Source organism: Eumetopias jubatus, unplaced genomic scaffold, assembly GCF_037043125.1.
Source record: "Eumetopias jubatus isolate StellerSeaLion01/CBP00866 unplaced genomic scaffold, mEumJub1_p1.0 scaffold_16, whole genome shotgun sequence".
Taxonomy (NCBI): Eukaryota; Metazoa; Chordata; class Mammalia; order Carnivora; family Otariidae; genus Eumetopias; species Eumetopias jubatus.
In genome coordinates, this window is record NW_028274822.1 from 40,642,317 (window position 1) to 40,666,353 (window position 24,037).

General features: G+C 35.1%; 1 protein-coding gene and 1 pseudogene across 3 annotated transcripts in view; both read left to right on the forward strand.

The window, feature by feature from the left end:
- The window catches only part of TRAPPC8 (trafficking protein particle complex subunit 8), an 87,761-nt gene that overhangs the window by 1,257 nt on the left and 62,467 nt on the right, over positions 1-24,037 (forward strand). For 2 of the 3 annotated variants that reach the window (XM_028098147.2, XM_028098145.2), the window contains exons 2-9: positions 6,085-6,279; positions 14,586-14,675; positions 15,488-15,662; positions 18,470-18,623; positions 20,741-20,834; positions 21,677-21,933; positions 22,275-22,390; positions 23,101-23,251. In XM_028098147.2, the coding sequence (XP_027953948.1) occupies positions 6,085-6,279; positions 14,586-14,675; positions 15,488-15,662; positions 18,470-18,623; positions 20,741-20,834; positions 21,677-21,933; positions 22,275-22,390; positions 23,101-23,251 (1,232 nt within the window). The remainder of the gene's footprint in view (positions 1-6,084; positions 6,280-14,585; positions 14,676-15,487; positions 15,663-18,469; positions 18,624-20,740; positions 20,835-21,676; positions 21,934-22,274; positions 22,391-23,100; positions 23,252-24,037) is intronic. The other variant, XM_028098146.2, reaches the window with a different exon arrangement.
- On the forward strand, positions 8,887-9,262 carry LOC114204971 (cytochrome b-c1 complex subunit 7 pseudogene; annotated as a pseudogene).

Consider the following 24,037-nt stretch of genomic DNA (forward strand, 5'->3'; position numbering starts at 1 on the left):
AAATGTGTCTTTTATTTAAGAGCTACCTGTTTTCTCCACCTTTAGGTTCTTTATTAGGGAGAAATAAGCAGAGTAAAACTCCTGAGTATTTAACCAATGATACTTCTGCCTTTCTGAACAGAACATAAAAGTATAGGTGAAGTTCTTTGTTAAGGGCTGTATAAAATGAAGGGTTCTATAACAAGGCTGTGTCAAGCGAACGACTATGATGTTTATTTGGTTATGATGATTTCTCCACAAAAAGCGCTGTGCCATAAATTTATGTATTTACATGCCACAGGTGTGTATTCTTTGGGAGAATAGCTCCGTAAGTTCACTTTATTATTTAAAGGAGAGCAGGAGCTGTCCAAAAAAAGTTTGGGAACTCTTGGGATTCTTCAGCTTGTGCCTTAGTCATCAGTCTCAGCTCCTCCAGTGTTATACTAAATCAACAAGAACAACAAAGTGCCCTACATTCTTAAAGTCTTTAAAAAAATGTGAGAATCTGTTTGACTTTGATGTGTATGCCCTTTCCTGCTTTGTTAATAAAGAATAATACTAATACCTGATACCTGCTGTATTTAGCTTTCTCTTTTAGTTCTCATTGAATAATATGAGGTAGCTAACTTATCACCATTTTAAATTTGAGGACATTGAGGCATAGAAATGTTAACTTGTCCACAGTCTTCCATGTGGGAAAGATTTAAAAACAGGCAGTGTGACTCAAGGTGTTCTTAGGGCATCTTATCTCCTGGCAGTAGAATTGTTTATTCACACTAGAGAGCAGTGCTATCTAGTAGAAATAAAATGGGAGTCACATACACAATTTTAAATTATTTAATAGTCACATTATAAAAAAAGTTAAACAGGTGAAATTAGTATTTCTAAAGTTAGCATTTCAACATGTAATCATTATAAAACATCTTTGTATTTTACATTCTTTTTCTGTTGCCAACTCTTTGAACTTTGGTGCGCATTTAGACATTTATATTTTAGTTTGGACTAGACATTTCAATTGCCCAGTGACCACATCTGGCTTCTTCCTTCTGCATTGAATGGTGCAGTGAATAGGGGCTCACTTCAGTATTCTGATTTCCTTCTGTAAACTGCAAAAGATTTAGGGAAGAAATACAATGAATTGGACTTTCATCCTTGAGGAGAGAGTTGGTGGAAAGGAAAAGTGCCAGCATTCCCTGTTGAGGGGGTGAGGTTAGAATGGCATGGGCAAAAGGTGTAAATTATGATTGAGTGGTTGGGGAACAGTAAGGAAACTGTCCCTATCAGAGTACAGGATAGTAAGGGAAAATTCCCAGATGAGGGAGGGTCTTGAATTCTAGGAAAGGGATTTTGGATTTCATATCTAATGGTTAAGTGTATAGCAGTCATAGATTCTTGAGCAAGGGTATCAAATCGGGGAGATTAGAATTGTTTGGTTTATAAGGGTAAATAGGAGTTGATAACGATTTCAAAGTTCAAGATTGGGGCATAGACTTTGGTGGTGGCATTAGAAATTTGGTGAAAAGACTTAATTTTTCTGTGGTTTAATTTTTTTGTTGGTAAATAAATTTTGGGGTTCTTTGCCATCCAGAAAAGGCTACTTTTTTTTTTTTTTTGGTCTCAAGTGTGGGGATTCCTCGAAGTTAGCTTATCTTTAGGCAATGAGGCATGAGAATATAACTTCAGGCACGTAATTTAAGAATACAACTAACCAAAGCAGCTAAAATTTCCTTAGGAGGAGAAAGGAATGTTTAAAAAATTACTGGACTCCATTTCTGGCCTGCGGGTATTTGAGGTCAAACCTTGCTTTGACTACTGAGCTATCAACGTACACTGTTGAGTATTTCCATGGGACTTTTTTTTTTTTTTAGATGTCAGTAGAGAAGCACATGGTTTAAAGCTGTACTGGGAGGGTTGAGAAAACAAATTTGAATACCATGCGTGTGTAGTGCCTTAATAGGCAGTGGAGAACCATTCTAGATTCCTTGGATACATTTTTTAAAACCCAACAAGTATTTATTTGTATTAAATAACAGTAATTAAATATATTTTTATGATCATTATGCTAGATACATGTTTGAAACTTAAAGAATATATATTTGTCATTTCAACACAAAGTTTGTAATCTTAATACTGCTTGAGAAATTTCCACTGGCCATCCATTCAAAGAGTAGTGGTGGTAGTATTACTTAACCACACCTTACTGTTTTGCTGTCATAGTGATAGTTCTTCAATAATTCTAAGCAGTTTTCAACACATCATTTAGACATAAGACTTAAGAAAATTTCACTTAAACACCAACTTTTGTAAGTATTTGATTTTTACTTTCAAAAGGTATATATTATTATTTTAAAATGGATTAAATTTAAGGGTTTAAAAAGAATAGAATGTAATTTTTATATAAATCTTGAGTATTTTCTGAGGGACCTTTGAAGGATACTTAACTGCCTCTAGTTTTCTTAAGTTTCTTTTAAAAAGTTAGTATTTCATCAAAAAAAATTTTCATCAAGCTTAACTACTTCAAGTACCAGAGGGGGTAAATTCAAGTCAAGTTTTCAAAATTTAGATATATATATATTGTTTGTGTCATTTTTGTACAGGTTATGATTTTTACCCAGCAATTGAGGTTTGCTTTATACAGTAAAGTTTCTTGTGCTAGGTAAAAACATAAAAAATATCATTCCATTTTTCAAAATATGTTCCATAGAACACCCGATGTATTATAAGTTCTCTGGAAATGAATTTTGTGATCAAATAAGTTTCCTTTGAGTAGATGTGTTTGGGAGAATTACAGTGTCGTTTAGCACATTAAAGGCTCGGAACACCTGGTATAAAGAGACCTTTTAAAAACTTAATCCTATATTTCTCAAATTTATTTGAACCTGGAATCGATATTTCTCTTTTTTTTTTTTAAGATTTTATTTATTTGACAGAGACACAGTGAGAGAGGGAACACAAGCAGGGGGAGTGGGAAAGGGAGAAGCAGGCTTCCCACAGAGCAGGGAGCCCGATGTGGGACTTGATCCCAGGACCCTGGGATCATGACCCGAGCCAAAGGCAGACGCCCAACGACTGAGCCACCCAGGCGCCCTGGAATCGATATTTCTAAAATAACTTTTAACTAGCTTGAGGAAAAAGTATTCCATGGAACTGCACATACTGGGAAATGTTACTTCATAATAACAGTATTCAAGAAATTATATGGTAACATATAAGTAAGACAGTGGTAGAGCTAGATTTTATTTTGAAATTGAGATGTTATGTGATACATAAAGTCAGCTTTTGTGATGTTGTACTCTTAATTAAGCCGAGCTTTTGAATTTTTTGTGTGTGAGTTTTTTAAGAGCATTTCTCTTAATCATTCTTAGCTCTTTATCTTCCTTTTTATTAGGTTAGTTTTGTGATACTCCCGTGTTTTACTTATCTATTGTTGTGTAACAAATTACTCCAAAATTTAGCAGCGTGGGGAAAAAAAAAAAGTATTTATCATCTTTCAGTTTCTCAGGAATCTGGGAGTGGCTTAGCTGGGTGGTTCTGGCTCAGGGTCTCTCTTGAGGTTGCAGTGGAACTGTCGGCAGAGACTATAGTCATCAAGGGCTGGAGGATCTGCTTCCAAGCTCACTCATGGGATTGTTGGCAAGTCTAATTTCCTCACTAGAAGTTGTCCCGAGACCTCTGTCCTGTGCCATGTAGGCCTCTCCACAGGCTCCCTGAGTGTCCCCATGGCGAGGCAGTTAGATTCTGTCAAAGGGAGTGATGAAAGAGAGAACCCAAGGTAAGAGCTGTACTCTTATAATGCTATTTCAGAAGTAATATGCCCTTGCTTTTACTGTGTTCTACTGGTCACATATGCCAACCCTGGGATGTGGGAAGGGACTACACAAGAGTATGTATAACACAAAATATGGCGTCATTGGGGACCATTTCAGAAGCTGGCTGCCACATCTGTTAACTCATTTCTGGATTTATTAGTAGGATTACCTAATAAATCACTTCTGAACATAGAATGTCTTTTTTTTTTTTTTTTTTTAAGCACCTTTACCTTCAGCGTGCGGCTCTAATTCACAACCCCCCTTCCCAAACCAAAAGTCAGTGTTCTATGGACTGAGCCAGGCAGGCACCCCTAGAATGTCTTTTTTTGTGTTAACACTTAGGAATACTAAAAGAAAATTAGCCAATTTAAAATTTTGAGAGACATTTAATACACACATGGCTACTTCTGTTATTTAACAATTATAGACCAACTTTAGGGAGAATACTTACACAATATATTCTTTTTTTTTTTTTTTAAGATTTTATTTCTTTATTTGACAGAGAGAGTGAGAGAGCACAAGCACAGGGAACAGTAGAGGGAGAGGGAGAAGCAGGCTTCCTGCTGAGCAGGAAGCCGATGCGGGGCTCGATCCCAGGACCCTGAGATCATGACCTGAACTGAAGGCAGACGCTTAACCATCTGAGCCACCCAGGCACCCCTACACAATATATTCTTAAAATATCAGAAATACAACATGGTATTTTCATATTTTTCATTTTCTCGACTATCTGCGAAGTTTAATTAGGGAGAGAGGCTTGTGTGTGTTTATTTAAATTAGAAAACAAATGAATTCAGAGAAGCGAATTTCCTACTACCCAGCTCCCCATTATGCAGAACCAATTAATATTAATCTTTATGTCATATTTACATTGTATTTTTTCCTTTCCTTTAACAAGAAATCAAACAGTATACCATTGAAGTTCCCTTTCCTACCTTTCATCGTGGGCAATCATAATGGAATTTGCATGTATACTTTTTACATATGTATTTATTCTTATAAGTACACATATTTATACCATATATACTATTTTTAAAAGATTGTCTATTTTTAAAAGGAGATACTGGGGTAGGAGAAGGGATCTGGGCATTATGGGGTTTTTTTTGTTTTGTTTTTTTAAGAAGACTTTATTTTGTGGAGCCGTTTTATGTTCATAGCGAAATTGAGCAGAGAATACAGGGTTTCCATATACCTCATGTTCTAGCACCTGCACAGCCTGCCTACTATCAACATCCTGCACCAGGGTGGGCACTGACTTTTTTGATGGTAGAATAGGGCTGAGAATGCAGGCAATACACTAGGAGAAGCAGAGGAAGCCCACATGCAGCACTTAATTTCCCTTTCTTCCCCTTTACTGTTTTTGGCATTGATACCACAGATCTCACAGGTCACACTGCCCTGCACTGGTCTGAGGGTGAGGTGAGAATTAGGGTTTTGGTATGGATGGGGATTGGTTCCTGGCAAGTCCAAACACAGGGGGAAGGAAAGGACCTACAAATAGGAAAATTGGGAGCAGTAGCAGCATTGTGGGAGGTTAGACTGTCTGGCTAGCCCTTTTGGTATATAAGGAAGTAGTCTAAGTCAGTTGTATTTCTGGAAGACTGTTCCATTTGGAATTTCTGCTTTTTTCTTTCTTTTTTTTTTTTTTAAGATTTTATTTATTTGACAGAACAAGCAGGGGGAACAGCAGGCAGAGAGAGGGAGAAGCAGGCTCCCTGCTGAGCAGGGAGCCCGATGCGGGGTTAGTCCCAGGACCCTGGGGTCATGACCTGAGCCGAAGGCAGATGCTCAACTGACTGAGCTACCCAGGCAACCCCCCTTTTTAAAAAAAAAAATTTTTTTTAAAGATTTTATTTATTAGAGAGAGAGGGCGCACAAGCAAGGGCAGCAGCGAGCAGAGGGAGAGGGAGAAGCAGGCTCTGACATGGGGTTTGATCCCAGGATCCCGGGATGATGACCTGAGCCGAAGGCAGATGCTTAACCAACTGGGCCACCCAGGCGCCCCCAAAATTCTTATTTCTTATTTATTTGACAGAGAAAGAGCACAAGCAGAGGGGAGGGGCTGAGGGAGAGGGAGCTGGATATGGGACTTGATTCTAGGACCCTGGGATCATGACCTGAGACTAAGGCAGATGGCAGATGCTTAACTGACTGAGCCACCCAGGTACCCCCTCTGTTTTCTGATTTGAGCATTCTTTTTGTGAAGTATTAATCCAATTGTTTATTGTTGTTATAGTTGGGTTGTTATGCATTGTGTAGAATTAATTCCAACTTTTTTCCTTTTTTTTTTTTAAAGTTCATATGAGAGATCCTAATAATCAGCTTCATGTAATCAAAAATCTGAAGATAGCAGTAAGCAACATTATCACCCAACCACCTCAGCCTGGAGCCATTCGGAAGCTTTTGAATGATGTTGTTTCTGGCAGTCAGCCTGCGGAAGGATTAGTAGCTAATGTGATTACAGCAGGAGATTATGACCTCAACATCAGTGGTATGTAGTAAGTTTTATTATTATTTAAGTAAAGTTTTCTTTTGTTAGAAAAAGCAGTTCTGTATCTTGGAAATCATTCAACAAACACCTAAATGCCTACCGGGTGCTAGGGGCTGGGAATACAGTTGTGGAAAAAACAGTCCTTGTTTTTATGGAGGTTACAGTCAAGTAGGCAGCCAACTATGAACTTCATGATTTCATTTTATTTTTTTACAATGAAAATGTTTTTATAGTTCTCCTTGTAAAGTTAATAGAAGGCTCCATGAGGGCAGGATTTAGGCTCTTTGTTTTCTTTCCGGTGCTTAAAGTAATGTCTAAAACATAAGCATAGTAAATATTTCTTGAATGAAAGAACTAGCAGTAGACAAAAAACATTTTTTTGTGACATAAGTAATACTAAAATAAAGAGCAGTAAGTTTATTTTACTTTTTATCCAGCTTAGTGTTAAGTTGAAGAAATTTTTATAACATGAATAAATATTTAATCTTTTTTAAGTGTTTATTAATCTGATTTAAATGGTAAAATGTTTTCTTAATAAGATTGGTAGGTAAAATATATTAATATGTAAAATGAGTTGGCAATGTTTGGTGTGACTCTTCTAGTATGAAAAAGGCTAGGGAAATGGAATAGACTTTTAGAGGGAAAAGATTAAAAGTATATCATCTAATCAGGATATTTCAGCAACCTAATAAAATAATCTTTTTAGGTTGGTATAATTTATAATCTAATTCTTTTAGCACCTGCTTGCATTTCTTTAAACATTCAAAGCGAATTTAAGTGGTATCTTTTAGGTCGTGAAGTTAGTTCGTCGCACTTGTATAGCTAGAAACGTTTGTAGAATTATTTGGTTTAGATATCTTTCTATGTTATTAGCTTTAATTCCAGCAAAAGTTAATTTGATTTTTTTAAGTTTAGAATATTATGGTTATCTTTTACATATTAAAAGAATCTGAATTTTAGGTTACGTATTTTGAGCAGTTCCTGGCATAATATGTTTTAACACAAGACAAAATTTTGGGGTATTTCTGAGAGTAAGTGTTGGAATTTGAACTGTTGTTTCCCCTGTCACCAGGGAAAATTCATGTTGAAATGTGAAGGACAGTAAATGCCAGAGAGTCCTCTAAGTTTTTATACTACTGTAGTCATTAGTTAATTGGATAATTTGAATAAGTCACTTATTCAGACTTGGTTTCATTTTTTGATAACGAGAATTTATTTAGATTCTTTCTTAAGGCCTTTCCTAGAACTTTAATCCTGTGATTCTGTTTCATAGGGTCTTTAACACTTTTGTGATTCTTGGAACAAATAATTGATTTCCTACTATATGCCTTGCTTTGCAATGATAGAGATGAATAAGACGTTATATGAGTTCATAATCTGGTGGGGAGATAAACATCTAAATCAGTAATCATAATACATTCTAATTTACAATATCTTATAATCATAATACACTATGACAGGGATGTGGCATATCTGATATGCCAGAGTGCTAAGGGGGCACAGAGCGGGATTAACTATCATATTTAAAAAACAAAAATATTTTTTTTATACTGCAAATATCTTCCTAACCTCTAAAGCCCACAGTACCTTTTACTTTAAAAAAAATTTATCAAAATGATATGTGCACATAGATAAAATGCTGAAAAGACTTACAAGGAGAAAACAACCGTGATGTGCTCCCTGAGTCTCTGCCCCACCAATTCTTTTTTTTTTTTTTAAGATTTTATTATTTGTTTGACAGAGAGAGCACAAGCAGGGGGAGTTACAGGCAGAGGGAGAGGGAGGAGCAGGCTCCCCATTGAGCAGGGTGCCTGATGCAGGACTCCATCCCAGAACCCTGGGATCATGACCTGAGCTGAAGGCAGATGCTTAACCGACTGAGCCACCCAGGCGTCCCTGCCCCACCAATTCTTTTAGTGGTTTCCTCTGGTATTTAGTTAAGCGTTTTTTGTTTTGTTTTGTTTTGTTTTTAAGATTTATTTATTTATTTAAGAGAGAGAGAGAGAGAGAGAGAGAGAGAGAGAGCACCAGCAGGGGAAGGGGCAGAGGGGGAGGGAGAGAGAAACTCAAGCAGGTTCCACACCCAGTGCAGAGCCCAGTGTGGTGCTTGATGCTGGGCTTGATTTCACAAACCCTGAGAGCATGACCTGAGCTGAAATCAAGAGTTGGATGCTTAACCGACTGAGCCACCCAAGTGTCCCTTTGTTTAGTATTTTTAAGTACTATCTCTATATGGCTGGCTATGGCTTAATCAATTTTAAATGTTATTTATTGATTTCTCATTATAATTGATGAAGATTTTTTTTTAAGTTTTTCTTTTTTTTAAAAGATTTTAGTTATTTTTGCAAGAGAGATAGAGAGGGAGAGAGAGCACGAGTGTGGGGAGGGGCAGAGGGAGAAGCAGACTCCCCGCTGAGCAGGGAGCCTGACACGGACTCGATCCCAGGACCCTGGGTCGAGCTGAAGGCAGACCCTTAACCATCTGAGACACCCAGGCGCCCTATAATTGATGAAGATTTAGGTTAATTATTCCCTCTTGTCCTTTTCCCATCTTCCTAATGTAGTTTTCAAAATTTTTGGTTAAGAATGCTGTAGTCGTGGGTCAAAATGGCTAGCAGGCCTGCTGTTGTAGCATCAAGCCAGTGGCTGGAGGGTATTCGAAAGTGGTACTACAGTGCTGCAGGGTTCAATAAACGGGTTAATGAGAGATGATACAATATATGAGAATGACGATGTGAAAGAGGCCATAAGAAGGCTTCCTGAGAACCTTTAGAACGACAGGATGTTTCGCATTAAGAGGGCACTGGACCTGACCGTGAGGCATCAGATCTTGCCTAAAGAGCAGTAGACAAAATATGAGGAGGATAAATTCTACCTTGAACCATATCTGAAAGAAGTTATTTGGGAAAGAAAAGAGAAGAATAGGCAAAGAAATAACATGGAGTTGAAATCTTTGGTTGCAGCTGCCCTCAAAAATTTTTAAGAAGTTGAATAAACCTGAAATATACAATTTAGAACTAAAGGGGCTGCAAATGTATTACTTTAAATAAATGTCTATTGTGATTATTAAAACAGAAATTTGGTTAATATTTACTGTCTACAATATTAAGATTAAATATTATTCACTTCTTTATTTCAAAGCCAAATATTGGGCTCAGTTTGTTCTTATCATTTTTTTTTTTTTTAGGACTTAGTAATTGCCTTTTTTTTTTTTAAGTAAACTAGGCCCAACGTGGGGCTTGAACTTAGACCCTGAGATCAAGAGTCACATGCTCTACAGACAGAGCCAACCAGGTACCCGTAATTATTATTTAGTAGAGAGCATAAGCATGGGGAGTGGCAGGCAGAGGGAGAGGGAGAAACAGGTTCCCTGCTGAGCAGGGAGTCCAATGCGGACCTCAATCCCAGGATCCTGGGATGTGACCTGAGCTGAAGGCAGACACTTAACTGACTGAGCCATCCTGCTCAGTGGGGAGCCTGCTTCTCCCTCTGCTCATGTGCTTATTCTCTCTCTCTCTTTCTCTCTCTCAAATAAATAAATAAAATATATTTTTAAAAAAAGAAGTAATGATAAACTAGAACTTAGAGATGTATTTGAATCTGGAATCAGTGTTTACATGATGGATATGTTCCAGGTTAATGAATGACCATGAACAGTTAGTTGTATTCAAGGGACATTGCCTAATTGAGGCATGTGTGTCTTTAAATCAAGGAAAGCTGGGAATACAAATTTGAGTTTGCTATGTTTAAACTCTTACTAAAATTTCTAATGTTTTGGGGCACCTGGGTGGCTCAGTCGTTAAGCGTCTGCCTTCGGCTTAGATCATGATCCCAGGGTCCTGGGATCGAGCCCCGCATCGGGCTCCCTGCTCCACGGGAAGCCTGCTTCTCCCTCTCCCACGCCCCCCTGCTTGTGTTCCCTGTCACGCTGTGTCTCTCTCTGTCAAATAAATAAATAAAATCTTAAAAAAAAATTTTCTAATTTTTTTTAGTGTGCCTTTATTTGTAATTCTGTAAATAAAAAATACAATAAAATATCAAGGATCAATTAGATTCAATGGTAAATGACAGTGACTATTTTTTCTTGATATACTAAGGGTTAAAAGGAGTATAGTTTATTTATTTATTTATTATTTATTTTGAAAGATTTTATTTATTAGAGAGAGAATGACAGATAGAAAGCACGAGAGGGAAGAGGGTCAGAGGGAGAAGCAGACTCCCAGCTGAGCGGGAAGCCCGATGTGGGACTCGATCCCGGGACTCCAGGATCATGACCTGAGCCGAAGGCAGTCGCTCAACCAACTGAGCCATCTAGGCACCCAAAAGGAGTATAGTTTAAAAAGAGGACAATTTACTTAAAAAAATCTGTGGTGTCAGAAGTTTAACATTTAAAAATTGGGCATAAATAAACATCTCTTTAGAATATTTTGATGTTTGCTGATTTTTCTGAAAAGACTTGAATGGAAATAGTCACAAAATAGTTCTCAAGGGAGTTTTTGAAACAGAAGAAGTTAGTATTTAATTATTCATATTAAAGTTTTTTAATGATTCGAGAAATGCTAATAAATTTTACATAATAGTTCTAGTTTTAGTTTGTTATAACTTTCCTGTTCTAAGATCCTCTGAATTAAGCCATGTTTTCTGATTAGTGTCAAATATTTTTGACCTTGAGGCTGTACCTTTATTGAATTAAATAATTATACAACATTATTTCATTCTTTTCCCTTGAATATTTTCATTCTGAAGATATGTTTTAGTGTATCTACGACAGTTTAAAGTTCCATAGTTGTCAGTGCCAACATTATTTGGAATTTGTTAATATTTATTAGTTCTTTTTGTTTATTTTGAATAGTGATTTTGCTGGCAATTTCAGCTTTTGTGAATGATTAGGAAGGGAAAAAATGTAATATACAGATGATGTTCATATGTTTTTATTTAGGATATCCAGTGTTTTTCTCTTAATGGTTTTTAATGCGACAAGGACCAGAGTTGCTAGGTCTCTAGCTCGTTGTTGGCAACCTTTGTTAGATATGTATTGGGCACACTGATGATTGTGTCCCAAGTTACTGGCACTAAGAAGGGAAGAAAAAAGAGACAGAGAAAGCTGCATTTTGTGAGTGTGGGTGGAGGATAGAGCGTTATGTTTTTCAGCTCCTAGCTTCCTTCTTTACCCTTTCGTACCAAGACAAAGTACATTCTGCATAGAAAAACTTTAACTGGTAGGATAACATGGTTGCTGTTTCAATTTCAAACAAAACATGTGGAGATGGAAAAGGGGTATGAGCAAAATGCTGATTTCATTTCAAAATAAGTACAAGATAATCTTTAAGGTGAGAGAATTGTCAGTGTTAAATAAGTCTTTTGTTAACAAAAATCTTTTAACCTATCATTTTTCCCATTTTCTGCAAAAATATCATTTGAAAAAGCAAAAAAAGGAAGGATGCTGTTGATTATTTCAGTAGAAAAACTGAAGGAGGACTTCTTAATTAGCCCCCCAAGGAAACATGTGGCTAAAGGGAAAACTTACTGTATCAACTTTAGTGTGACCTTTCTGAAGGATAAAACCCACTTCTACTATATATATTTTAAAAATTTTCTTTCAATCCTTATATCCTTAGTTGAGTACCTGGTATCTTGCACCAGTAATTAGAAAGTATTATTTCAACCATTGTGTATGTATGTGTCCCTCCCTCCCTCCCTCCCTCCCTTCCTTCCTTCCTTCCTTCCTTCCCTTTAAATTGACTCTATGACCAGCATGGAGAGGGGGTTAAACGCACGACCCCGAGATTAAGACCTTAGCTGAGATCAAGAGTCAGACGCTTAACGGACTGAGGCACCCAGGTGCCCCTGCTTTTTTTCTTTCTGATTAGATTTTATTTTTATTTTTACTTATGTAGACATTTATATAGTTTCAAAGTCAAAACTATAAAACACAGTACGTTCACGGAGGGCTGGCTTTTATCCTCTCCCCTTTCTTTTCTTTTCTCTTTTTTCCCTTTATGTATAATTGCATTTATTAAATTTATCCTTTTGTAGTTTCTCTTTGACAGTGTAAACCAAATACGTGTGTGGCTGTATATTTTCTTCCCTTTCTTATACAAAAATGTATACTTTTCTGTTGTTGCCTTTTTTCACTTAAAAATACATCCTGGGGGTACCTGAGTGGCTCAGTTGGTTGAGCTTCTGATTCTTGATTTTGGCTCAGGTCTTGACCTCAGGGTCATAAGGTGGAGCCATGCTCAGGGTGCCGTCTGCTTGGGATTCTCTCTCTCCCTCTCCCTCCGTGCTCTGCACATGCTCTCTTTCTCTCTCTCAAATAAAAATAAATATATGAAATCTTAACAAATACACACACACACACACACACACACGAGAGCACCTCATAGTAATATATAAAGATTTTCCCCCTTCTTATACAGCTACATGGTGCATCCTTTAATGGATGTGCCATATTTTATTTCACCAGTCCCCTGCTAATGAGCGTATGAGCTTTCTAGTCTTTTATTACAGATAGCGTTACAGTGAATAGCCATTTTGGAAGACTTAATTTGTTTATTCAGAGCTCCTCAAAAAAAAAAAAAAACGAAAAACTCCTCAACCTCATCATGAAACAAACACCTTTTTATGTATCTACAACTTACCTATTATTTGTTAAATTGAAGCAGCAGCGAAGCAGCAAAGTAACTAGAAAAATAAAGTAGATAGAGAACATTTCCCCGTATCTGTAAAGATTCCTTCCTATTTAACCAAATTTTCTTATCCTTGGTGCTGAGTGAAAATATACAATAATTTTCTAGACAGACTAATTTTCATTGTTTTGGGGGGGAAGATATAGGATATTGGTTAGAAAATTGGTTTTTGTAACAGAGACTAGTATTGTCATTTATTCTCCAATTTTTGCCACTTTTCATATAGATGATAATATTTCTGGGAATGCTTTTTCTCTCATAGCAATGAATATGAAATGGTTACAGTGATAGCCCTCCTAAACAATATATGAGTTATTCTCATAAGGTGTTTGTTGGAGTGAAAATTTTACATATATATGTATACATGGCACCAGGTTAGATATTACTATTTGGTCAAGATGAATGGTTTTTTTTCCCCTTTACCTTCCAGTTGGTTAATATAGTATTATAATGTGAACAAAGTATATTTGCTGTTTTTAGTGATTAAGATGAAAGGTTTGATAATCAGCATAAATAGCTAGGAATGGAGTGTCTTTATTTATTTATTTTGAAGGTTTTATTTATTTGACAGAGAGAGACACAGCGAGAAAGGGAACACAAGCAGGGGGAGTGGGAGAGGGAGAAGCAGGCTTCCCGCGGAGCAGGGAGCCCGATGCGGGCCTCAATCCCAGGACCCTGGGATCATGACTTGAGCCAAAGGCAGATGCTTAATGACTGAGCCACCCAGGGGCCCGGAATCGAGTGTCTTTTAGTAAAATTGATTTAGATAGTATCTTTAAACCTTGTGAAATGACCAGTCTAATGACTTAACTTTAAGTAAGTTTAAAAAAAAATTGTAGAATGCTTAGCATGGAACAAAAGAGGTTTGACATTTTAAGGATTGCATTATATACATTTATTAAAAAGTGAAAATACACCTCTTTATGTTTGATTATAAGGTAAGTATACTTTGAAATTTCATTTAAAAGGTTTTGTTATTGTCATACTCAAGTAATCAAATTATAAGGTAGAGCTTGTCAACCTTACCACTATTGACATTCTGAACCAAATAATTCTTTTTTGTGGGGAGCTGTCTTAGTCTTTTCATTGTAGGATGTTTTGCATCATTTCTGATGTATTTCCCTAGGAGCCAGTAGCACCTGTCTCCATCCCTAGTTGTGACAATCCAAAACATCTCCAGACATTGCTAAATATTTCCTGGGGGTCAAAATCACTCTTGGTTGAGAAACCATTGCTTTGAAATGATATTTATGAAGAAGAGCCACTTGTGACAATGTGACTAGTGGCAGAGGCATGAAACTTTAGTTCTAGAATCTTTTTACTCATATAGGTAATATTTAAAGGATGAATAGGTAAGTAGGTTTTGGGATCATTGTATAGGTTTAGGAATAAGTCAATTTTATTTTTGCAAATACATATATATATAAACCCTAAAGAAGAGGTGAAATCTTAAAGAAGAGGTGAAAAATTTTTATAGCCTTAAGTACAAGTGAAAAATGCTTATTTACTGCTGGGAGTTATCTTTCACACCTTTATGGAGTATGGACTTAAAATATTGTCTGTTGTAAATTGATTCTTTTGAGGAATTTTAACTGTTTTATATATTGTTCATTTTAGCTACTACTCCATGGTTTGAGTCTTATAGAGAGACCTTTCTTCAGTCGATGCCAGCATCAGATCATGAATTTCTGAACCACTATTTAGCATGTATCCTTTGACCTTTGCGTTTTCTTAAAATGAAATGTTTTGGAAGTTATCAATCTCAGAAATAGTTCTATGAAGGCAAAATTATTGAGAGGATATGGAGAATGGCGAAATTATTTTTTATTGATGATGCTTCAAGATTTTGTTGTTGTTTTTGTTAAATGGCACTCTAGATACAAGATTGGTTGCAAGAAGTTAATTTTTTAATACAAAGTAAGAATACTTTTCTCCAGCTCAAATATTCCACATTTAATAAGTTTCTAAGCCATTTTACAAAGAGGAAAGGTAAACTGTCAGTGTTAACTGCTTTTGCTAATTGCCTCAAAATTAATTGCTTATGCAGAAGCTCATATTTAGAGACAGTTTTCCATTTTTTTAGTAACCCGTTTTATAGCTATTAACCTCTTCTGACCATTATAGCTTTTTAGTTTTCTTAATGAAGTTGCAGAGAGAAGTTAGGAGGTAGGATAGATAGGAAATTGCAGTGAGATGGATTGGGGAGGAACAGGATTCAGCAGAGTTGTTGAGGATGTTGATGTATAATTTTAATACTGTTTATTTTTATGTTCATGGATTCCCTTATATATGTAAATGACTTAAAAAACTGTTAACAAAAAACTAAGATTTAAAACCTTGAATTATTTGGAAATGTTGGAGGAATTATTTTGTGTTTGCAGTGAAAATCTATGAAATCAGATTTTTTTAGCTTGAAAAATCTCCTTAAAGTTTTATTTTAACAGGATAAATATTATCCTATTAAGGATAAGTGATAATTACCTTAATTAAGTGATAATTACCTTAATATGGTTTATAAGGTATGTTGGTAGCATCATCTAGTGAAGCTGAACCTGTGGAACAGTTTTCAAAGTTATCACAAGAACAGCATCGAATTCAGCACAACAGTGACTATTCCTACCCCAAGTGGTTTATACCAAATACCCTTAAATATTATGTACTTTTACATGATGTAAGTGCAGGAGATGAACAGAGGTAAGCTTTATTTTTTTAATTTAAAATTTTCCCTGTTAAATGACTAAACATTAGTTTGGACATGGGTTGTTTAAATTTTAGATGTATTTTTTATCTAAGAAAGTAAAAGCTTATTAATAAAACATTTAACTATATCTTTTATTCCAGAGTTATATTTGACAACAGTCATCTTATGTTAGATTTCATGTGCATATCCAAACTTTCCTTTCACTATATATCTCTGTTACTACAATGTTGTACAAAAGTGCCTGCCATTTTACACCTATAGGTCTTAGCTGTTATTTCTTACTTTAAATTATTTCCTGTGTTTTTCTTTTCTCCTTCCCAGTTTTTCTCTGACTTTTCACTTCTTGACTGTTTTTTAAAGACACTTCTTTTTTCACTCTTCACCCTCTTGTCACTTTATATTTTTAGCCTTGATATTCTCACAGTCTCAAAAACATTGAGACATTTCTTTCTTATGTGCTCTTTAATAATCATTATTAGTGAGTTGCATAGTCCTTTTATCTTTGGAACAAATGATTAACTTATCTTTAAAAATAAGTCTTGAAAAATAAGATAACATAAAATGCAGTTTTATTTTTATGGTTTTGGAGTTTATGTTGACTTTTGATTGAAGATGTGGATCAAATTAATCTTTTGTTTCAAACTGTCACTGTGATTTCTCAGTGCCATTTAGGAAATGCAGTAAAATAATTGTTTCCTGCTGTTGTTCTAGACCACATACCATTATCTTTTAAATAAATATTCCTTTCTTTTTATTTTTTTATTTTTATTCTTTTTTTTTTTTTAAGATTTTATTTTTAAGTAATCTCTACACCCAGTGTGGGGCTTGAACTTACATCCCTGAGATCAAGAGTTCCATGCTCTGGGGCACCTGGGTGGCTCAGTCGGTTAAGCGTCTGCCTTATACTCAGGTCATGATCCCAGGGTCCTGGGATTGAGCCCCACATCAGGCTCCCTGCTCAGTGGGAAGCCTGCTTCTCCCCCCTCCCTCTGCTGCTCCCTCTGCTTGTGCTCTCTCTCTGTCAAATAAATAAAATCTTAAAAAAAAAAAAAAAGTTGCATGCTCTACTGAATCAGCCAGGCACCCTGTAAATTTTCCTTTATAACCAAAAAAACTTTTCTGAGGAATAATTATTATTTGGGATTTTTTTGAAATCATAAACAGTCTGTAGCCTGTGGATAAGGTATATTGTATAAATAGAAATAATTTGAACTGGCTATTAAAATTAATTTCTATCAGTTCAATATGGTATATATCTTTCATATTGAATAGTTGTAACTAGGATATTTAAGTAATTCAGGATTAGATCAGTTGTTCGTATGTTAAGCAGTATCATTGGTAAAGTGAGCAGTTTATTGTACTTAAGTGTATATACATACATACACCTATACTTGTATCTGTTTATACAAATTTATAACTTATTTATTCAGTTTTTTTTTAAGATTTTATTTATTTATTTGATAGAGAGAGAAACACAGTGAGAGAGGGAACACAAGCAGGGGGAATGGGAGAGGGAGAAGCAGGCTTCCTGCCAAGCAGGGAGCCCATTGCGGGGCTCGATCCCAGGACCCTGGGGTCATGACCTGAGCCGAAGGCAGATGCTTAAGGACTGAGCCATTCAGGTGCCCCTATTTATCCGGTCTTAATTTTATAGTGTATAAATATGAATTAATAATTTGTCAGGCCTGCTATTTGTTTAGTACTATTTTTTACATTTGAATATGATATAAGATTTCTGGGTTTGGTTTTTTTTTTTTTTTTTGTACTAGATGGCTAATTAACTAAAAAGATACCGTTTAAATTAGGTTGGCTCTATGTACTAAAATTTCATTTTTCATCAGAATATGCTGTTTGGTTCTTAGGCTGTCTTACCACTTGAATTATCTTTTTACCTACCAACTAGCATAGTTTAGTTAAAGCATGGAAATAAAAATGCTTTTTGTTGCGTCTGAGATGTAACTCATAGATCTGGTTATTATAAATTTTCCAAGAAAAAAGGGTGGATTTTACGCAATAAATACCTTGGCTGCTCTTCAATTTTCTCTTTTTCTTCCTTTGAACTGTGTCCCTTTGAAGACAAGGGAAGGGTAAACTGTGGAGGTGAAAGATGTTTTCGAAGTTTTGGGGTGCTATACTTTTCTGTTTAGCACTTTTTTTGATAAATGTTTGTTATGTAAGATGGAATTTCCAAAAGTTTACTTCCCAAAGCCTGGTTGTCATAGTTGAAAGAGTTCCTGATCTATAAGTTTGAAGCCATTCTTTGGAAATTCACAGCAGACATTATTTGCAAATGGGAGGCTTGGACGTGGTCTCCTGGCTTTGTCTCCAACTGGTTTGACCACCAGAACCCTCTCTTTGAATAATGTAGGAGTATCTTGCAAAATTTTATTCCATGAAGCACATTTTGGTAACTGTTTTGTTTTTTTTTTTTTAAAGATTTTATTTATTTGAGAGAGAATGAGAGACAGAGAGAGAGCACAAGAGCGGGGAGGGTCAGAGAGAGAAGCAGACTCCCTATGTGGGACTTGATCTTGGGACTCCAGGATCATGACCTGAGGCAAAGGCAGTCACTTAACCAATGAGCCTCCCAGGCGCCCTTGGTAACTCTGTTTTAAGGTGATAACCAAGCTAGCTAAATTTCAGTTAGGACCATGATCTTTGTTTTAATTTTTTTACTATTTTATCTCTGATTTTCTGTTCTGCCTTTCTTGGGGATGATTTTTACATTATTTTACTATCTATTATTGCTTAAGGTATGCTCTCCATTTACTACAAACTTTTTTTCCATTTTTTATTTTAGAGCTGAATCAATTTATGAAGAAATGAAACAGAAATATGGAACTCAGGGTTGCTATTTACTTAAAATTAATTCTCGAACATCTAATCGAGCATCAGATGAACAGATACCAGATCCTTGGAGTCAGTATCTCCAGAAAAATAGTATTCAAAACCAGGTATATGTAAAAAACAACAATGAAGCAAACCACAAAAGCTGTATTTCAGTTTTATGACATAATGATATCACTGTAGAATTTTTTTTTATGTCTTCATCTAACTAGTAGAATTGTTAATATTTATTTTGTGGAATCTGGCTAGTTCTGATCCATCAGCATGTGAGCTCTTAATTCAGTGGTTTAACACTGTTTTAACTAATACATAATCCCTTATGCATACTCCTTTCAGGTATATAACATCAGTGTTACTTGATCTTTTCTTAAAAGATGAAAAGTGAATTACCTAAGAATTGAATTAGATTGGCTAGACATGCAGAGAATAGAATTTTTTACTTGTACATTTTAATTCCTTATGAATGCTTACAGTCAATTCTTTATTATCCACATGCTCTGGGGTTGCCTTCCTTCATTTTCAACATGCTGTTCTTATGGCCACCTTTTGGAGCTCATACTTTTTAGGTGGGTGGGCTTTTTTCCCTAACTTTCTTTTGATTTCCTTTCCTTCTGAATTTTCAGGAAGTGTTGTTTCTTCCTAATTTGCTCCTTTCTTAATCTAGAATTCTAGAGTAATGTTAATTGTTGTCTATGGGTTGAAGTGGGTAGGTATAAGTTTTCATGGTCTGTCAAACTTTTTAGATAGAATTGTATGCCACTTGGTAGTAGTCAGGTGACCATTTCCCATGCTTAGTTCAGATAATCAAGAGTTGACTGTTTTCTGTATAGAAGGGGGATTTCATAAGTAAATGGAAAATGTATTTGTATTTTGTACATTTAAACTACATGTGTACTTTGTGATATTTTAAAAAATATCAATTATAGTTTATGTAATTTTGGATGTCCCAATATAAATATTGTTTAATAGTCTGTTTACCTTATTTTTCTATGTTACATATGGAATTTTTGATCCAGATATAGTGCTATACTGATATTTACTTTAAGATAATGTTGGGGAAAAGTGGGGAAAAAAAGAACCAGTTGAATATGAAGGAGTTTTATTTTAAAATACGGTCTTTCCGGGCCACACTCAGAATAGGAACAATACTGAAAAAAGGAATTTAGAGTCCAGTCATCCTAAGGAAGGGAAGCATAAGTCAGATTGTCCAGTTTGAGAACTTGTAACAGAAGACAGAGGTATCAGAAATTCTATAGCTAGAAGCCTAGGATTGGAGGATAGTTTTAAAGCTTATCAAATCTAACCTAATACTTTTAATTTCCTTTACCTATGAATAACCTCATCTAGTACTCACTCTCTTAAGTCACCTGTTCCATGTCTGAACAGCTGGAGGATCAACCAAAAATCATCTCCCTTTGCTTGTACTCATTGGTCCTTTGGGACCAGTTTTTCATTTAGTCAACTTTCAAAATATAGTTCCCATGTCCCCTTTTATATTTTTTCCAGGCTAACTATACCTGGTTTTTTCAGCTCTTTCTTGAATGGTGGTTTCAGACTGTTTCTTGTCCTAATCACTTTTATCCTGTTAAGTTCCAGCTTATATATTTCTCTGAAAGCAAGACACTCAGAATAGTACCTCAGATTTACTACTCTCAGAGTAGTCTGGGTATTTTTTATTTATTTATTTATTTATTTTTCGTTGGCTGGGTATTTTTATTTTAAGTTTTTTCGTTGACTGAGAAACTAGTGCCTTTGTACAAATAAACGTCGCATTGGATACTTTTCTAACACACTCTGATGTATTCAGAATTACTCCAGCCTATTAACACTGTATCCATGACCCAGGAGATTCCATAACATCCCTTTTATTTTCCCCTTCCTGACTAGCATCTCTCTTCGCATTTATTTCTTACTTCAGACGGTTCTATGGGTATTCATTTGGGCATGTACTTATCATATGTAAACAGGAAAACTGAGATAGAGATCATTTGAAGTCAGAAGAATTAGGGTAGTAGATTGAATGTGAAAGGGAAGTTAGGAATATAGGAGGTGTGGATTGGAATGATAAGATGGAAGAAGTTCAGAATTTGAAGGACTGGAAAGAGTGTTTTGCTAAAACAAGTAGATGAGGCTTACAGTTAGCAGAAGTTGTTGATGGATTTGGTGGTATCTTAAACTAATGATTAACTATAACTGCTAATGCTTTTTTATTTTATTTTGATAGGAATCATATGAAGATGGCCCTTGTACTATAACTTCAAATAAGAATTCTGATAGTAACTTGCTTTCATTGGATGGATTAGATAACGAAGTCAAAGGTCTTGATATACTTTCTCTAAGTTTCTCTTTTGATTGGAAATATGCACTGTTCTCACAACATGCTAATCCTTACAGATAAAAGATGAGGGAAATTTTCATAGTAAAAAAATGGGTAGATTAGCTTTTCCTTTGAAGAATTTTTTGGATCATTTGAGTTTGACTTTTTTTGACATTTAAAAATTTATGAGTAATATATTTCTTTTATTTTTTTCTTTTCTTTTTTAAAGATTTTATTTATTTATTTGACAGAGACATAGCGAGAGAGGGAACACAAGCAGGGGGAGTGGGAGAGGGAGAAGCAGGCTTCCTGCAGAGCAGGGAGCCTGATGCAGGGCTCGATCCCAGGACCCTGGGATCATGACCTGAGCCGAAGGCAGATGCTTAACAACTGAGCCACCCAGGCGCCCCTCATATTTCTTTTAAGTTATTTGTAGAAAGCAAGGGGGAAGATACTGTGTGCAGCATTAATTATTCCCAAAGTTGACATGATTTTGAGAGCTTTATTTCTGTATTTTAAATTACAGTTTTGATGGTGACAGCTCTAAAATTTCTTTTGTTAAAAATTTTTATTAGCTGTGTTATTTAGAATGACTCTATTATTTTAACACTGTATTTTTCTTTTATTTACATGAATCTTTAAATTTCTATTATGTGTAACAAGTATTAACCCAAGTTCTATAATTTTAGGAGGGAAAATGTTAATCTTATTATATCTTAGACTTATAAGATATACAGAAAGATAAAGGGTTCCAACATTGTTCTTTTTTTTCTTTAGCAGTATGGTAGTAATATCACAATTTTCTCTTGCATTCTGAGAGTAAAAGAAAGATCTGTTTTTCAGTAGATGGCTTACCAAATAACTTTAGAGCTCACCCACTTCAGTTGGACTCATCCAGTGACCCTTCTAACAGCATTGATGGCCCAGATCATGTAAAATCTGCTTCATTACATGAAACAAAGAAAGCAAATACTGGAATTATTCATGGTGCATGTTTAACTCTTACTGATCATGATAGAATTCGACAATTTATACAAGAGTTCACGTTTCGGGGCCTTTTGCCCCATATAGAGAAAACAATTCGGCAATTAAATGATCAGGTAAGCTTTAATTGTTCGGATTAGTATTTTTAAAATTTCAGCGAAGAGTAAACTTGGGAATATAGTAGTGTAAGTTATTTAAAGTATTTGACTTTTTTTTTTAAGATAGATCAATATTAGGATTTTTTGGTGTCACTGTTAGTGATGAAATTTTGTTAAATCCTGGAAGGTACTTACTCATTTACACTAAGGATTTTGCTAGTATATTGAACAATTTTCTTTAAATCGATGTTGTTAAAATGAATATTTGCTCACTTTTAAAGCTTTTAGTTATTTAGAATTCTTTTGTATGTAAAAGTAAATTATTAAATTCTCATATTTGTAACAATCTTTTTTGGTAGCTAATATCAAGAAAAGGTTTAAGTCGATCTCTATTTTCTGCAACTAAAAAATGGTTTAGTGGCAGTAAAGTTCCAGAAAAAAGCATTAACGAGCTGAAAAATACATCTGGATTGCTGTGAGTAAAATATTACTGTTTTTGTTTTTCCTGTGTTTAACTCTGCCTGGTGTTTGACTCTGTGATGTCCGGCAAAAAATGATTATCTTTTTAGATTTTTAGTTTCATATTGGTTGAAACTGAAGTAGATAAGAACAGTGACTATAAGTTAATTATAGTAAAAAGTTTTTTTAAACCATTAGGTAATTAGATATCTAAAAATAAATAAGAACTGGGAAAGTCCCTTACTTTGGGTTTCTTTCCCTATTTGTAAAAAGATGAAGTTAGATTAAGTATCCATTAATAACTCATCTAAAGTAAAATATGGTCTAGTGATTCTGAGTCATGGCATACATTTAGACAGTTTTCATTAATATAAAATCTTGTTTTAAGGGAAAATAAAATTCATTTTGGGTTTTTATGTTTTTCTTGGTTATATATAAAGTTAGTCACCTAGAATTAACCATTTGCTTCATAACTTGACTATGGAGAAAATGCTTGCCTGCTGTTGAGAAGTTCTCAGTATAGGGCTATAAATTATATAAATATAATTGTTTCCAAATATCTCTGAGAAATGACAGTCTCTTGTTGGAGATAGAATTCTTGTAAGACCAGATTCGTTTTCCTAATGTTTTAGACAGTTGAACAGCTTGTTAAGACATTTTATAATATTTAATGGTTTAGAGATCATAAATTACAAATTACTTTTTAAATTTATTTTATATTTACAGGTATCCACCAGAAGCACCAGAGCTTCAAATCCGAAAAATGGCTGACTTATGCTTTTTGGTGCAGCATTATGATTTGGCTTATAGCTGCTATCATACTGCAAAGAAAGATTTTCTTAATGATCAAGCAATGCTTTATGCAGCTGGTGCCTTGGTTGGTATAATTTCTTCTGTTATCATAAATGATTTAGAAATTTATGTTTATGAAACGGCAAGCAAAATACCTAGGGATGAAGTTGTACTCAAAGAGGATATAATGCTTTATAGGTTTTGAATTAGTTTATGCTGAGTTGATGGATTTTCATCAAACTAGTATATTTAAGTATGTCATATATGAGAGTTGATGTCTTAGCTTTGGCTAGTACATTCTAATTTTTGTGTATGGAAAATTTAATTTGAATTTCAGTTATTATATTGAGTGAAACTTTATTTTAGCAGAAACTTTTAGACCTATTGAAAAATCTTTTAAAATTGCTTAAATTTTTTTTTTTTAACGTATGATTATATATATCAGTTAAGAACATGTACTTTGGTGTGAGACAGACTGTCATCTGAGGCTAATATTGAACATCTCTAAGCCTCAATTTTTTTGCCTGTTAAAATGTGAATCCTAATGGCATAAGGTTAGATAAGGTATAAGGCCTGTGCTGTGTCTAGCATACTCCTTTGTATGTAAAGAGCTGTAAGCATCAACTATGTTAGTTTTTATAATTGATATGTAAACCTTGGTGTGGCAGTATTTTTTTTTTTTTTTTTTAGAGAGAGCGAAAATGGGGGGGAGGGGTACAGGGAAGAGGGGGAAAGAGAATCTTAAGCAGGTTCCATGCCCAGCAGGGAGCCTGATGTGGGGCACCATCTCATCCTGAGATCATGACCTGAGCTGGTATCAAGAGTTGGATGCTTAACCGACTGCTTAACTATGCTCCAAGAAAGAATTTTC